The 18,288-nt window shown below is 37.2% G+C and overlaps 1 protein-coding gene across 1 annotated transcript in view; it reads left to right on the top strand.

Moving 5' to 3' along the window:
• LOC134813990 (uncharacterized) overlaps positions 1-18,069 on the top strand; it is a 38,320-nt gene extending 20,251 nt beyond the window's left edge. Inside the window, exons 9-11 of the mRNA XM_063821944.1 lie at positions 15,869-15,967; positions 16,183-16,269; positions 16,726-18,069. Coding sequence (XP_063678014.1) covers positions 15,869-15,967; positions 16,183-16,269; positions 16,726-16,817 — 278 coding nt within the window. The 3' untranslated portion in view covers positions 16,818-18,069. The remainder of the gene's footprint in view (positions 1-15,868; positions 15,968-16,182; positions 16,270-16,725) is intronic.
• Positions 18,070-18,288: the final 219 nt, after the last annotated feature.

Raw genomic sequence — 18,288 nt, 5'->3', positions numbered from 1 at the left:
CTGATTCTGTATAGTTTTCCAGTATGAACTGGGAGATTCTACTATCCACTATAGATTGTCGATCTTGTTGCGTCCCATCAGAGCAAATTATTCCTATCATGCGGAGCAACCTCTTCACAATATCATCATTACTTCTCCACTTAACAAGTAATTGTTTTATCTTGCTGCACAACCCATCTTTTACAAGACTTGGTAGATGTACCATGTTATCTTTACGTGATATGTCTCTGAGAACTGTTACCATGTTCAGTATTGTGTCTGAGTCGTCAGATTCTCTACAGTTTTCCAGTATGAACTGGGAAATCCCATTATCTACAAGACATTTCCGATCTTGCTGCGTCCCATGAAAACCGATTCTTCTTGTCAAGAATGTCATGTCCCGTCTGAACTGAACCTCGTTATTATCGGTGTAGAAGTCTCTAAAATTAGCACAGAACTCCGTACCAAGTATCCTCTCTATGACTTCGGGAACAACCAAATCAGCTTCATCATCTGGTATATAAGCACGCAGTTTATCCGCCACACAAGTTATTTCTTCTTTAGTTAACAGCTTGCAATTTACAGGGAAAATGTCACCTACTTGATCAGATTCTGTCATAACTCCAAATTTGTACGAGCTGCAGTATTCCTGAAATTGATTGTTTTAATGTTGTTTAGGAATTCAAAATACGCTCTTTTAAATGGGAATAGCCAGTCAAGTTATCGGTTGATTGTGGGTTTTATTTCCTTATGCGTGCCATTGATGATTATGAAATAGTATAGAATGTAAGTAGCAATAATTTCTTTTAGTTAAGTTATGTGTTTGCTCACATTTGGAAACATTTAATTGTTTTTTAGATTTTACCTGCCACCTGGTGATTCGTTCTCAATTTCCCCGATCTGCGTCTTTTCACTGCACTTATTAATGTATCACCAAGGTTCTAGGATAATAAATAGTTTGCGAATCTTCAACTGAAAGTCGCAGTGATAAACTTCATATGAATGTTCAGAAACACTATTCTTTGCTTTTCTGCTTTATTGATTAGTTTAAATAATTTATCGGACGTAATTTGCCCGGACATAAACAATGCATGAACGGACATAATTCTGAACGAACATAAATATGAACGTTGAAGTGTGTCCGTTCAAATAAATTTTTATGAGGAAGAAAATTCCCACATCTTGCAGTTTGGGTTATAAACTAATATCATCTTCACAAACCTCGGATGATGGGTCCGAAAAAAGGTGATAGAGTTGGATTTTAGTCTTTAACTTGTTCAATAGCGTCCTGAGAGGAAATTAATAACGGTTGACATTAATACGGTTGTAAATAAAAACGACCGGTGTATGCAGAATTGTAACCACAATTATTGTAACCACAATTGTAATCGTGCACAGTTTTTAATAAGGATCATAACTCATAGACTAGAATCCCGACTTCATAACCAGGACATAACCAGGACATAACCAGGACATAAACATGACATAACCAGGGCAGACAGGCGTCATAACCGTGTCATAACCAAGTCACAACTAAAAAGTGGTCACTAGCCGGCTCTTCAAAAGCAGTCATTAGCCAGCTACTAGCTGGCTAGTGACAACTAACCGGTCACTAGCCAGCTACTAGCTTCTTTATCAAATTAAGAGTGGCTACTATGTGGTAACTAGCTGATAACTTAAAAGCGGTCACTAGCTGGCTACTAGCCGTGTGTTAATTGATTGATACCGCGTTAATGTGATGCATAAAAAGTAGCATTAGACGGCTGATATCACCACGGGAGAAGGAGAAGGATCATTAATTATATTTCTCTTAAAACTAAATCTCGCTTTAAAGTTTAACCCAATTGGTTCAGTCACAAAGTCACCGAACAAAAGTACAGCTTAAATTACGGCGATATCAGATATAGTTACAACATGCTACTTTCATACATTTCCCCTCTAAACTCTTTATCCACAGACGCAAGACACGTCGTGTAAATCAATCAATTACCTTACAAGACATATTTATGGCGGCCTAATTTGCGACGACCGAAATTTTGGCGGTCCGAAAATATGGCGAAATTGAACAAAAACCGTCAAATTTCGGACGTCACAGAAAATAAGGGTATTTTTCATCATTTTTTGTGACAGTAAGCAGTAAGGAAATTTCTGAAATTCGGTAAAATCATGTTCAAACTTAGTCTGTATTAAGACTGTAAGACTTTCATGTTAGCTCATACATGTATTTTAATGCAAATTTAAACTGTATTGCTTGACATTCAATTCGTCATTGGTGTGGTGATAATTTGTCCCAAGATGCCAGAATTTATTTATTTATTTTACTTGATATTACTTTTTAGAAACAAAATAAAGCAGTGAAGGCACAGTCATTGAAAGAAGCTAAAAGATAATGCGACGGATTCTATTACGACGACCGAAATTTTGGCGGTCCGAAAATATGGCGAAATTTTCGGAAAACCGCCACATTTCGTACGTTATAAATATGTCTTGTAAGGTAGATTGAGAAAATGTAAACATAGCGCAGATATACGGAACAAGGGTTCTAACTTCTATTTCTAAAATTATGCAATTGATATTGGGGCATTTGGGGGTTCTTATTCAGCGGCTTTCAGATAGATTCTAAAAACAATACAAAGGTATATAAGTCTTACTTACGAGTTGGTACACAGCTGCCGAGTGTCTTTATTCGTGAATTATATCTCCGATCCACAACATGTACCTATTATAGAAACGTATATAATTAGTATGATATTATGTGTTATTGTTAACACCAGTTCACATACCATTTCATCTCTACCATATAGATCTTAATAACTACGGCTAAGTTATATCAGTAACTTTACAACGTAAGATAATCAAATAACGCCAAGAAATATACCTCACGTAACACAGAGAGCACGAAGAGAAATGACAAAAAAGTTACACTCGAAATAATAATTTTATCTTACACGAAAAGTTACACTCACTAATTCTAACACGGCTCATCTCCCGGTATTACATAATTCACATTCCAAAACAATAACAGAGCTACTTTTCTTAGATCATGATACTGGAATGTGCGTGCTGTGTACGCTAGTGCGACGTTCGTGCATGCTCGTAAGTCATGCGTTCGTGCGTGCACGAAACTTAACCGAAACCTTCCACGTAATTAAATGAAAACCAAAATAACATCGAAAAGAATTATATGTATTTTCCGTTTAGCTGTTTCCTAAATTGTTGGATAGCAGCCAGTGCAGGATATTTAGGAACTGAAACTTATGGCGCTAAATATTTTACAGCATGCGCTTTAGTATTTGTAAGTAAGATTCCAAGACCAACAAAACAAACAAACAAGAATGTTGTAAACCACAGCGGTATGAAATTACGGCTTAGCGGTAATAGTAAAGATTTAAAATTTGTTATCGAATGAAGAGAGCGGGTGTGACCCTTTCATTAGCCAATAGGATCGCAAAATTTCTTAAGGTGAGTTTAACAAATTACCTGATGCATAAACAAGCATCAGGCTGCGCCTCCGGATTGGCGAGTATTAATTAATCGTGATCAGTGCTTAGGACACATTTTTTATCAAAGGCATAGAATGCAAGTCATCTTTAACGCTCTTAGGGGCTGACCATACTATGACTGTTGTCACGAGTACAAGCACGCCATCTAAACACACTGAGCTATGCTATTTGTCATGATTTTAAGCACGACCTCTAAACTTACTATGACAATTGGCATGAAAATAGTAAAAAGTGAGTGCTGTCACGTCGGCGGGGTGGTGTAGTGGTTAATACTTTTGCTTCCCACGCGGACGGCCGGGGTTCGATTCCCAGGCCGTCCGCGTGGGAAGCAAAAGTAGTGAAGTAGTCTCAAACAATTTCTGAGTGAAAATTTTCGAAGTTTTTATAAAAACTACTTTTCCACGGTTTCAAGCAATATCGATATTTTTGAGCCAATAAACATTTTTATGATTTAAAAAAATTAGCTAATTAGTAATTATCCAATTATCTGATTGTCTGACGTGAAAATTTGTCTAACAAAAGTTTTTCTCGTCGATAAGAGAAACAGTTAACACCCTCAATTAATTCGTAACCTTCTTCGATGTTTACAGCTGAAGATATTTGACAAAAAGGAGAGGTGGTAAAAAGTGGCAAAAGTGGCCTTAAGACACGTGGGAAATTTTGGAAAAGTTGGTCAGCCGAATGGAACCTAAAAATGGAACCTAAAAACGTCATAAATACGTCGGTAGATCGATTTTTCAGCCGGATTTGTCTGTACTATTTCTGTCTGTACTATGTTTGCACTCTGCACTGCCTGTGTGAATGTCCATGTCACGCCAAATATTGACCTTATAAGGTAATCGTGACGTCACGTTATCCATGACAGTTGGCATGAGTTCTGAACAGACTGTGCCTGCAGTCACGTCAGGCACGGATTTTTAGCTAGGCACGGCTTTTGAAAAGCCGTGCCTAAGGAGTTGTACTTGTCACGTATCCTTGGCTCGCCCTCTAATCACACTACGTGCCTCTGGTCATGACTGTCGTGCCTGTTGGCATTACATCTGACCACACTATGACATTAGTCATGATGACAACAGTCATAGTATGGTCGGGCCCTTAAACAAAGATGCCAAGATGGGCCTTAATTTGAAGGAAATGAACATTACTATTATTTACATGACGTATATAATATGTCACTCGAACAGGGGTGTAGGAATGATTTTCTTCATGAGGGGCCAAAATCTTTGAGTTTTTCAAATTTAGCGCACGCTTTGGCCACAGCCTGAATTTCAAAAACATCAAAATGTGTAAAAGGCCTAGCTGAGCAATTTGGCAATAGAGATCATTTTCAAACACAGTTCAAGAACGATTAAAACAGTACGATTTTAAATGCATATTAGGTCCTGTAAGCAGCTCTCGCGAAATAAGTGTAGTTCGAAAAAGGGATGCATATTGTATTCTCTCGAAAACAATTTCAGGAAATTTGCTTCCAGAATTGAAATCTAGCAATGTGAAATGATAAATCCAGCAAGATTTTGTTGTGCCAATTTAAGGGTCAAAGGAAAAGTCCTGCAAATTTTGAAAAATATGCTTACAGTAATAGGTCTTACTCTCAAAAAGGGTGCAACATGCAAGAAGGGAGAATCTGGAACAATCTTTGGAAAATTTGTTTTAAGGAATGAATTCTAGCAACGAGGAATGTAAATTTGGACTACGAGGGGCAAACCGTGTCCTGCTAATTTACTAGATAATTATTATAATACTGAACACCGCATAAAAGAATAATCAGTAATGTTATCTGAATTTTATAATCGCTTATAGGCTTTTGAACTTCTGATGAATCCTGACATATAATATCAGAATATGTAATATAAATTATCACATTTCTGGTTCATGCCAGCTCACAGTGCAGCTGGATTGTGTCCTGCAAATTTATTTGAAAATACTAAACACGGCACAGAAAAGTAACCAGCAATGTTATCTGAATTTTATAATCTCTCGGTTCCTGAACTTCTGATGAATCCTGACATGTAATATCAGAATATGTAATATAAATTATCACATTTCTGGTTCATGCCAGCTCACAGTGCAGCTAGATTGTGTCCTGCTAATTTACTTGAAAATTCTGAACACTGCACAGAAGAGTAGCCGGCAATGTTATCTGAATTTTATAATCAATGCTGTGAAATTTACACTAAACGTATTATTCGAATTAAATTCGCATACGAATTTTTCTCTGAAAATTGCCGCATTTAAAAGAAAATACGGTAGTTGTTTCACAATAGTTGGTTTTGTATGGTGGACTATTGCCAAACATGTGCTTCCCGCAACACGTGGGTACTGACCAAGATCGCACATGGAGTAAACTAACTTTTCATAATAAACTTGAAATCACTTAATTTCCTCCACAGTCTACTTGTTGAGATTTGTATGTTTGAGACTTGAAGTATAACGTCATATATCCAACTAGATTACAGATTATAGACTCGAGAATGCTGTGCGTTCCCACAGCCGCATTTTTTACCAAATTTTCCGCGCATTTCTTGGCGAATTTAACAGCCCTAAAAATTTAACAGCCCTAAAAATCCAACATCCGACATTATCAAAATAAATAGAAAGAAATGATGCAAAAAATGTTACCACTCAAAGATAACGTTTTAGCCATTGCGGACATTACGTTCATTATCGAATGAGGAGATAGTGTGGCCATTTCACTAGCCAATAGAATCGCAGCATGAGGCTGAGCTCATCGGGTAACCATAAGTCAGAAGAATGGAGAAGTTCCAGCTTTTGTGTTTCAGTGACCTGTTATTTGTGAATAACTGTGAAAACTCTGTTCACCTCTACGACCAACATGGTATTGCGTGTTACAGAGATAATGGAACATTTTTTTCGTAGAAACTATAGATGATTGATGAAATGCTATTTGCCGTGGAAGAGATGCTCTCATCACAGTTGAAGATTGGGGGGGGGGGGGGGGGTCAACCTCATTTTACCTCATTCGGCCAGCCAAAAAAGGCAAAATTGGGATGAGGTAAAATGAGGTAAAATGAGGTAAATAAATCTAGTTTTCTAAGCCTTTTTTAGAGACAAAAAAGGTTTATTCGAAGTCATTATACTATAATTCGAGGCTGTGCATGGTCTCCCATGATATTTAATGGTTTATTAGGGGTGATGTGGTCCCTGGGAAGGGGCATTCCCAGTTTAACCTACTTACTCTCCAAACTTGGGGTTAATAAAACTTCGCATTATAATTATTATTTATGAAAAGAAAATTGAACGTTTCAATTTCCATAATCCATTAGGAAATTGTTAATAGCACTTGCTAAGTTTTGTAAAGGAATTAGCAATAACTTTAGTGTCACTTTGGCAGTTGCCAATTTATGGGGATATTTCCGCATTGCATGACATGGACCATTTAAATAATATCTTAGTTTGATATTGCGATTATCGAGTCACTCTGAAACAAATTGTGTCTAACTAGACCAAATGTAAACAACAGTTGTGCATGGAACTGGATTGGATATCTACATGAATTTAGTCGAAATTGCATAGTGAAAGGTCATTTCATAATAAATTACTCATATAAACTCATACTTCATACAATTCTAAGTTCTTATGTACATGTTCAATGTTCATGATTCGCTGTAGTATAAAGGGCGGTTCACAAAACCACTTTTCGTTCAAATAATTAGATATCACCTCTAATTAGTTGCTCTATAGGATCAGGAACAACCAAACAATTTTTTGTGTCTACGGTTTCGTATACTACTGACTTGGGCCACGCCCATATTTTTCACCAATTTTTAACAGGTAAAATTATCTAAATCGTCAATTTAGTCACGAAGGAGTTTGGAAGGAGTTCTAAATGTGTGCTCCTCTAATATAAACAGTAGGAAATGGTTAACTTTAGTCGAGGTTTCAGGTCTCTACAATGTCGGGAAGTTCCTGCAGGAATTTGCGCATTGCGCTGAAGCGCAAGATTCACTGCACCAAAAGCGAAGGTCGTATAGACATGAGACCTTGACTAAAGTTAACCATTTCATACCATTGCTATCAGAGTATGCCACTTTCAGAGTCCTGAACACACTCCTACAGCTCTTAATCGTCAATTATATGAATTTTACCTGTTAAAATATATCATCTTTAACTGATATCAATTTAGTTTAAAACACTGTTAGTTTTAAAAAAGAACATATTACTTCACACCAAACTAACGCACAATATGATAATATAAAAAAGGAAGGTTTTCCTTGGATTCCGAATTCAACTTTGATTATATCCTGGCACTGATTATCATTTCTCGATTGTTCTCCATTTTCCAATGCAGTCAGCAAGTTCCAATTTAGGTAGACTAGGTTTTCGAATCTTCATATTATGTTCAGAAGCAGGCCAAAAGGGGTTGTTACCAGAGGAATATCTTCTTGGAACATGGAATTAATGAGGTCTTCATTTATTTCTTCATAACTCGTCACTGACAGTCCGGACAGGATGAGCATTGACGAGATCCACTGATTACTACATAGCTCGTCATTGATAGGATCAGTATTAAATGAGGTCGAATGATTACTTCATAGCTCGTCACTAACTGGATCAGCATAACATGACTAACAACTAACGAGGTCCAGTGATCTCTTGCTGATACGTCAAAACAAGATCAGTAAATAGCTATAAATATCGAAAAAAATTAGCTTAGAAATTACAGAGTACAAATGCCTTCTTCACAACTAACTCTTTGGCCTCATCTTTTTAAATCACTCATTCCCTCTGAAACAAGATAATGCTTAGGACTAGGAGGAACTTAGCTAACATTCTTTTGTAGGATGTTATCACTTATCATATCTGTTATCCAGCATAATCCCACAACTAGACCCTCTTATTCTGGAGTCTTGACAATGACAGCAGCAATGTACACTATTTTGATTGTCCAGGTCTCCAAGAAAACCTTACTCTTTATATTCTCATATTGTGTGTTAGTTTGGTGTGAAGTATTATTTTCTTTTTAAAAACTAACATTGTTAAACTAAATTGATATCAGTAAAAGATGATATATTTTAACAGGTAAAATTCATACAATTGACGATTAAGAGATATGGGAGTGTGTTCAGGACTCTGAATGTGGCATACTCTTATAGCAATGGTATGAAATGGTTAACTTTAGTCAAGGTCTCATGTCTCTACGACCTTCGCTTTTGGCGCTGTGAATCTTGCGCTTCAAGCGCAATGCGCAAATTCCTGCAGGAACTTTCCGACATTGTAGAGACCTGAGACCTCGACTAACGTTAACCATTTCCTACTGTTTATATTAGAGGAGCACACATTTAGAACTCCTTCCATACTCCTTCGTGACTAAATTGACGATTTAGAGAATTTTACCTGTTAAAAATGTTTGCCGAAATTTACCTCATTTTACCTCATTCGGCCAGCCAAAAAGGCAAAATTGGGATGAGGTAAAATGAGGTAAAATGAGGTAAAATGAGGTTGACCCCCCCCCCCCCCCCAAGATTTACTGGTTTTGATCATCGATTTGGAATGACACCACGTGGTTTCTGAGGTAAACCCCCTAGCCACGTCTGCTTCTTCTTATCTTCTCCTATATTCTCTTATCTCTTCTTTATCTCTTATTCATCCTTGCCAGAATTCACCATTTCTCACTGCTCTACAGTAGTAGTTCGACAAAGTGGGAGGGGATCATCAAGGGAAAACTCCTCCAAATTCGATTCAGGCGAACTTTTGCTAGAAGATTCTTCGGATGCTATATTAAATGTTAAACGATAAATCCTCGCTAAAGATTGTTGACACTTATTTTGTGGTGTATCATATTATGAAAAGAAATGAAGTATTTATAACCCGCTCATATGATTAACCAACAACACAAGGAAGTTGGTTAACCATGTCAGAGCGGCTGAATGTGAGTGATGTGAGCAAATGTGTAAAATGTGAACAAAAGTATAACCTTATATAAGGCATAGAAAAATTAAAACACAAAAAAGTATTTTCATTTTACCAGAGTAATTATATTATTACTACTACCAGTGTTGGGTTTCGTGAGGCAACCTTCTAGCGGGTTACAGAACCAAAAATTGTGCCGTATATTAATTGCATTTCTATGTATTTTGGAATAACAAGAATTTCGCCGCGGTGACGCACGTGACAATCGCGTTTTCATTTAGGCCTGCGAACTTGAAAAACTCTGTGCGCATTAGTGATTAGTATAGGTGTCGCCGTCGATCTGTATGTGGTTTGGTTGTAAGGTTGTGGATCATTTTATATTTTGCGCGGTGTTTCGTTTCATGTAAATAATGCTTACATCATGTGTTGTATCGTGTGGCGTATGCCAGCTTTATTGACTGTTATTCTGTCTCATCTTAGATATTATCTGCATCTAACTTTCATTAATACATTTTGATGCTTACTCGACACTCGTACGGCACCATCGAGCCCTTGATTTTGTATAAGATTCTTTAACAGCATGCCACAATCTTCTTTGCTTCCTGAACGTTAATGCATAGTACAATCTGTTTTCAATTATGTATTCTTACCATTCAGTGCGATACTAATTAATGATCAGCCTGCAGCCAATACATTGCATGAGTTTATCAGCTGAACACTAAAATAACACTTCCATTTACGATTCCGTTCAAATGATTAATACGTTATACTCCTGAATTCGAGTATTAACTTATTAAGGGAGAGTGGATTATATTACGAAGGAGCAGACTTTTCTCTATATCGTAGCGGCGTTGGGCCACCTCATATATTCAAACCCGATTACTTATTCCCTACGATCTTTTTGCCTTCTGCAATGGCAAGGAAAAAATGTGAGTTTAAAATAGTAAACTTAGTAACTAAAATAACTAATGAAACTAAAAAATAAACGACGTTTTGGCACTGATAATTGGCTTTGTACTAAGACTATTGAAATTTCAAACAAACATGTAAGGTGGTCCTAACTTGGTTTACCATATTATTTTTGGTGCATGGTAGTATTGATTAAAGGCATAACTAGATTTTGGAAAAACGCTTGCGGAGTGAAAATAAATAAACTTCGATAAAGTATATTAAGTGGATACTTCGCGGAAAGTTATAATTTAGAAAAAACACGATGAGGGCAAATTTCAGAGGCAAAAAATAATGCGGAATCGCATATTTGCACTTTAAGCTGTTCCTCACGCATTTTCGGTGCCTTATTCATGTACCTACCTCAATAAACATTAAACAATTTCGGTGCGTTACCTACCTACCATAATGAAAATATTGACTATAGAAATGGAACAAAATCTTGCCGTCAAATCATAGCATCATTTTCTAAATGTATGCTATTTTTGATGAAATATCAAATATGAGTGCTGAGTAGTAACTATAGATTTCATTTTGAGAATTCAGATTGTGTAACTTTTTCAGAGTAATAGGACACCAAACTTCTATGGTGAAAGATTCCAATGAACACAACGATTACACTCTTAGTCTATAATCAACCGTCATCATTTTAGAATAGTTTGAGCAGTTTTCCAACACAAAATCGTACTTAAGAAAATTAGCCGCACAGTTGCCACACATTTCCCAAATATTCACTGCACTCGAGCAAACTTTGGCAAACTTGCCACACACACTAAGCAATTAGTCGTACTTTTCACGACATTTTTTTTGCACTTAAATGTTATGCCTGGCAAATTTTGACCGCTATTTTGGATTTTTGACCTAAAATAATCATAGTTGGTTTGTGCGTACTTTACGCACTTTTAAAATTCCACATATTGATCGGCCATACAGTTGCAATCGGGTATTCTCAAAATTAATTTATTGTCCAGTGTCCACTTACTAAATATAATGTTATAATAACATAAACCCGCCACGCAAAGGGTTTATATAACAGATCATCCCGCGCTAGCGGGATGATCTGATAAACACATACGAGTGCGCGCAGCGCACGAGTTTTGTGTTAATATGTAATCCCGAAGCGCCAGCTGAGGGATTACATTTATTTAGCCCTGAGCGTGAAGTGTTTATGGATTATAATTATCTCCGGCGATTTCGACAAGGGATTTATACTTTAGAGTATATTCAGTTCATCAATCTGAATGTCAAACCGATCTGTCATAGTGGAGCAATAGCTTGAACGTTAGCAGGAACAAGAGCTGGAAGGAGAGCAAGCAAAACAATACTATTTTTAGGGCACGGACAAGGGTAGCTGGCTAGTCGCCAACTTCTCACGCCACGCGTTGGAGAAATTCCAAGAATTAGCTGCTTTGGCAACTTTCCCAGGAATTTGCGTGTAAAAGAAGTGGACGGTTACGATGTTTCATATCACGTGGTGCGCTTTCGTGTCACGTGGTATAGACTCGGCGTATGCTATTGGTGGCACGTGGTACGCACGTGACGCGCCCACGTGATCGCGCGTCTAACTGTTCTACTATTATCGAGTTCTAATCAGCAGTATCATTGATTATTGTAAGTCGGAGAATTGAATGATAAACATCAGTTACGACTAAAAAGCGGGCCGGGTTTATACAAATTTCCGGGGCGGGATGATATCACCTTGAGATGTTTATCTAACAGCGGGCCGGGCTGAGTGATAATATGATCCCGCGTCGAAATCCCGGAGATATTTATAAAGTATTAAATGACACGTTAAGAAGCTTATTAAGGTCGTTTTTATTAAATCGAACAAATGTACTTCTTACTGGCCAATGTTCAAGTACAGTAAATCCCCGATTTACCGTGCCCAGATTTACCGCAAACTCCGATTTACCGCGGCCATCTCCTTTTATTTATTTAATAGGGCTTAACATGCATAATGTTAACAAACAAAACCCCGATTTACCGCAAACCCCGATTAACCCTGAATGTTTCCTTTCCCCCAAACTCTGAGCTGCAGTAGATCGGGGTTATACTGAATATATAATTATAGATACAAAATAATACAAAATTGTATTTTCTTAAAGCAAGGGTCAGTTTCTAAGAGTTACAGATTAACCCTACCATAATAAACACAGCACAGTTGATTTAACTTTCCAATAAAAAATAAAGTGGATCATAATTTGTTGACACGTGACAGAAATTCAATGAAACAAGAAATTTAATTTTAGCACATTTTACAGAATCAACAAATTTATAAAAATGAAAATATAATGCTCATTTGGCATATGACTTTCTGTCTTTGGCAACTAATTGGGTTGTAAACGGACAGGCAACTAACGGGGGCAAGGAATGTGCGGGCCTGAAAGCTTTTGCACACACTGAAACGTTTGTAAAGATGAGTTTTTGGACACAAGGCTCTTACTTGGAGACAAGGCTCTTACTTGGACCAGATACAAATTGTTGGGAGAAATAAATTGTTGTTACTAAGGATTGCAGTCTTGTTGTGACAGAAACTCTACACTATATTATTCTTAAATTTATGGTGTGTAAAATGTAAATCAAGAAAATAAAATTCCTCTTGAAGGTGAATATTATCTATTAGTGGGATGGCGAAAAATTATGGGCTTTGCATTAATGGTTATAGTGCATTAATGGTTATAACGAAGCCAATCAGCTTAGACTATGAACCAATCAAACCCCAGAATCACTATCACATGTCAATAATATGTCTCACCTCCCACCAGACTACCAAAGTCTACACCTACACCAGTCCTATTTGCTCTTAAGTTGGCAAAGTTATTCGACCAACACATGACATTTAAAGACTTCTCCTAGTACTCCACTGATTTCAAAGGTGTCTTATCAGGGTCATCAGATTTTTTGTCAAAGGTGATTAGCCGCATCCCAATAGCTATTAGAGCTGACAGAACAGATAGTCCCGCCAGAATTAGAGCTGAATCTGAAAATATGGAAAATAAGATATTTACATTCCTTGATCCTCAAAGTATACTATTAAAAATAAATTTTTCTAAAATTGTCAATAAGATTATTTTTACACAGAACAGTCACTGTCAGTCTTACCTGGATATGCAAAATGGTCATCGTGAATTACCTGGATATGTGAAAATGTCATTGAGCACTCCTGCAAGGAAAGGTCCATTATAGTAACTAGTCTCGTACCCTACCAGCCACATTGCCGTTATTCTCGTCACTACTTCTGGGGACGCCTTGCCGATTCTCTCTTCCTATGAGAGTTTTTAATTTAAATTTTAAATGTGTGAAGAGTTTTCCACCTGAAAGCTTTGATATTAATTTTAACTAATTGGGTCGAAATCTGAAATATTTATTTTGTGTATGATAATTATTGTTACTCCTAGCCTGTGTAAATAGCTTCATATTGTTTTCTCCTCAAATTGGGGGTAAGGGTTTCAGTAAGGGTTGCGGTCTATCCTGAAACTTTTATAATTGTTAAGTAAATTAGTTGTAGAATCAATTTGAATAATGTATTACACTTCCAGTTCTTTAGATACAACGCTGATTGTGATGTTACTTTAGGAAAACTTTATTGACCATTACATTCATCTTTTGGCCAAGGAAAAACGAACGAAAGTCGTGCACTGATGTGAATTAAGTTATATTGTCTGGTTTAAATTAGCTGACCGCTATACTATAGGCTTCATCAATGGTTGACTGACTTTAAAAAACCGCAAAATAAAACTGCTGCAAGGATACAAAAATATGTTTCTAAATCTGTAAACCTGAAGATTATAGAGCGCTCGAAGGGTAGCGATTGTCATAAGCGGATCCCCAATTCCCGCCAAAAGAACTCCAGGAAACGCTAAGATCGGGGCTAAGCTATAAACCGAGGTTAAAAACTGAGGAGGGAACGCCAGCATAAGTCCAACACCAATCAAGAGGGCTCCACACAACATAATAGTGTAGTGGTTGAGGATCTTCCTCTGGAGTAGCACCCCAGCTGCGAGACTCCCGATAACCATTCCAACACATAACATTATTAGTACTGTGCCTCCGTATGATAAGGACTTGTTGAAGGTCTCATGAAGGAATGGAGCCACAGCTACCTGCAATATAAGGGTGGGAGTTATTCTATGTGGAGTGTGAGGGGTGAACTTGTAAAACATGTTTATATAAGACCACTATCACATATTTAATTTAGAATCGAAGGTGTAGGACGTAGTTAATGCAACAAAATTTGGTTTTCACCTGAAAAACTCCGTAGTTGACATTGATAAGCATAGTCGCTATCATCGGGATAGCTAGCAGTTTGGATAGTCGTGAGCGGTTAGACTTAGATTCAGAAGGATAGATTGATCCGGTATTTTGGTCTGATGCCTCGTCTTGAGTTGCCAGATAAGCCTTTGACTTAGGGATGACAAAGAAAGCAACTGAACAAACTACAAGAGTTAAGCTGGATGAAAAGATAAATGGAGTTATGTAGCCAAAGTGTTCATACATAAAACATCCAAGGCACTCCGCAATTCCATGACCTCCGAAGTTGCCAATCATTGTCAGACCATTCACAAAATCGAACATATCCTCAAAATGAGCATGAGCGAAATCTACGGGATATATCGAGTTGGAATAGAAAAGAGCACCTTGGCAGATCCTCAAGCAAAAGGAAACTGAGACCATTACATATGTGTTAGGAATGTAGTAAACGAATCCGGTCGCCAGCGAGCTCAGGGCCAAGGGCACCAAGAATATCACGAAGATGTTCCTGTTGTTGGTCCTCCTCATAATGGCCTCCGTAACTCCTGAAAAGTACATGATAATGAAACCTAAGAAGCAGCTGGTCTCCATGGGCCCGTATACTGACCCGGGGACCCCTCTTCTTTTGAAGGCATCGGTCAGGAATGCGTACCTTATAGAGGAACAAATACTGAATGACATACAGCAGAGCATAAGAAGACCAAGCACCACTACTTTTCTTGTTGTTCCCATTTCTTTTTTAGAGTTTTCTGGATCGCTCCCAGTATCTAAAATTGAAATTTTCTCATTCATTTTTCAAATATTACTCAATACAGCATAGAGGTACGAAACAATAAATTCGAGGAATTGCCCCCAAATGCAACATAAAAGTTTTTTGTTTGGAGTTTCTATCGGTCTGTATTTCACGTAGCCAGCAAACTAATGGTTAACCAAAGCGTGTTTTCTTTGTCACTTGATAACTTCAAAGCACGTGACAGCTCCAATCTCCATGCCAACTGGTTTGGTGATACAGATTGGTGCTGCAGCACTGTTGGACCGAGGGTAAGGTCTTGGTCGGAGCCGTTAAGGCCCTTATCGAGGATTTTATAACTTCTTTTTAAGTAAACAAAGAACTTACGCATTGGAACGGGCAGGTCGTCTTCCCCAATAACCTCCAACCCCAGCTTTGCCATCCTGCTATTACTTATTATACTTTTATTTAAAAAGCTATCTACTTTTATAAGGTAATCTTAGGAGCAGAGAGATGAATATTACAAATACCCTGTTCTGCATCTTTAAAAACATATTTACCCGTTAATTCAATTTACTTTCTTCAGAAAGGACACCAAATACTACAAGACGACATGTGGCGTGTCTTAAGCCTGCTAGATTTTCTTTGGATAGACCAGCCGACTTACCACCTCAGGAGCAACCAGGTAACTGCTCGACGGGGGCCGGGGGGGGGCTTTATTTCCATTTACGGATATTTTCCTTACATCCATTTAATTTTACTAAATGTTGATCAGCAATTCATGAATTTCTAGTTTGCGAAAATTGTTAGATTAGATGTGCCCTAATTTAAGTATTGAAAGCCCAAAGACTTCAATGTAAATACTTTCCAGTATGTTTTAAAGAGTGTTCACCACTTCAGATCCCTTAGAAGATGTCAGGCCACGGTTTGACTCCACCTGCTCAGAGGAAGAAGAGAAAACGGAGGAGGAAGGGGTTATTGTTAACGGTAAGTTCTGGTATTACAGTTACAGCCAGTTGGACTAGTGAGAGGCGGTACTTTACGGATATCAGGGTAAATCTACTGATACTACTGATTCTACAAAGCTACAAAACAGTCATACAATAAATCAGTATTAGGCAAAAAGGTGGACATGGCTGGCAGGCCAAAGGGAGGAGCTGCATTCTCTAATGAAATTGATCATAACAAGAACTGACTAGATTCTGTGCTCTAGAGCACAATAACGGTGTCCGGTAGTCGGTACAACCGGTATAACCGGTACAACCGGTATAACCGGTGGCATTGGTATAACCACCGTCAAAAACTTGGCCTGCCTTCACTTCGGAGTTCCTATCGCAAATTTTCAATATTGTATCAGTATTCAGTAGGAAAGATTGATTCATCGTCCTCAATTTGAACATTTCATTTCAGAAAATTACCATATATTTATTTCCATTTTTTCAGATGCCCTCCCACTAAAACCAATAATCCTGGTCCTGGTGGTCTCAGTTGTTACGAACTACTATTTATTTGTGAACTATGTCTTGGTATCCTGACAGTTGTACAAAAAGAGGATCGAGTCAATTCTTTCATTTTGGATGGAGTTGACGGAACTCATTTATTGACGTATAAAAGTAAATTTCCATCGAAATTTACTTTTTGTATATTTTTTATTGCATGGCTCCGAAAAAGTGCTTAATTCCAATTCCATACACCAAATTCAGCAGATTTTCAACTTTTCAACATTTTCACGATTTTCCGGATTTTTTACATGATTGGTGTGGACTGGGATGACAATCTATCAACGATTATCTAAAGACGGAAATGACATTTAAAAGTTATAGGACGTTATTTGACCGAACATAGCGTGATCAACGGTCATAATTTTGAACGGACATAAAAATGAACGCTCGAAGGCATTCATGATCAGTATTTAATTTAACTACTTTATCGGACTTAATTAGAACGGACATTAAAATGAACGCTAGGACCTCCAGCGTCCAAGTCCAACTATTGTCCGTTCAAATAAAGTCCGCTAAAATAAACTGTATGAGAGCAATGTTTGATCGGTAAAATTAGCAAGAAAACTAAAAAGTTAAGTAGATCAAAAAAGGACAAACTACTGAAGCGACGATAAATCTCCGAGTCCAATATGGTTTAGGTTATGAAACCCAATAATAGCATACGGTGTGTAACGTAGAAGATTACAAGCAATTGTGTCCACATTGAAAATTGAAACCCAGCAGTGATTTGAGGTATAGTTATACAATTGTTGAGTTATTGGGCAAATACACCGACTTGAACCCCAGTACTAGCAGTGATTTGTACGCTTTTCATGTTCGAATGTATCTGTGACAGTATTGTTGCTTTCGCTTCAATTAATAAAGCTACTGTAAAAAATTTCACGATTGTTACTCAATGAGCCGGCTATAACGACCACTTTTAAGTAGCCATAATTTGATAGCATCATGTTTATTATAGACTGGCAGATAGTTTTAATTTTTAATTTTAATTTTCAACAGTTTTAACCTTATTTTACTGCAGTTTTTGACGTATAAATAATTAATGGCTTAGTCTGCAGGTTCCGACACAAACTCGATCTTAGCACCATTTTATATGTTATTTGTTTTAATTCCGTTTGATCTACTTATTGGATAAATAAATGAGTTTTAATTTTATTGTCATCTCGTGTGCCGTGGGGGATTTTGTTAAAATTAACTGTTAAAGCATTTAGGAATATTGGCAAAAATATTGATAAACGATTTATTGTTTTCAGAAACAAATGATTGTTTGAGAGTTGAGACTTCAACCTTGTAGTTGTACTTTCAACTTTAGTCAGAGGAAAAATGATCAAACATAAATAATTATAAATTAACAGTTATGAATAAAAGATTGAAAATAAAAACATAATTTTAAATTAAAAATAATGTGATGGATATGAATTGCCATAGACATTGGGTGCTGTAAACATTGCTACACGTTGTATACCTCTTATCTTATATTATAAGAGGTATACACTATACAGCG

This window comes from Bolinopsis microptera, chromosome 4 (assembly GCF_026151205.1).
Source record: "Bolinopsis microptera isolate Bmic1 chromosome 4, MBARI_Bmic_1.0, whole genome shotgun sequence".
NCBI classification, from domain to species: domain Eukaryota; kingdom Metazoa; phylum Ctenophora; class Tentaculata; order Lobata; family Bolinopsidae; genus Bolinopsis; species Bolinopsis microptera.
The sequence above is the reverse complement of the archived record's forward strand: the minus strand, read 5'-3'. Positions and strand labels throughout refer to the sequence as shown.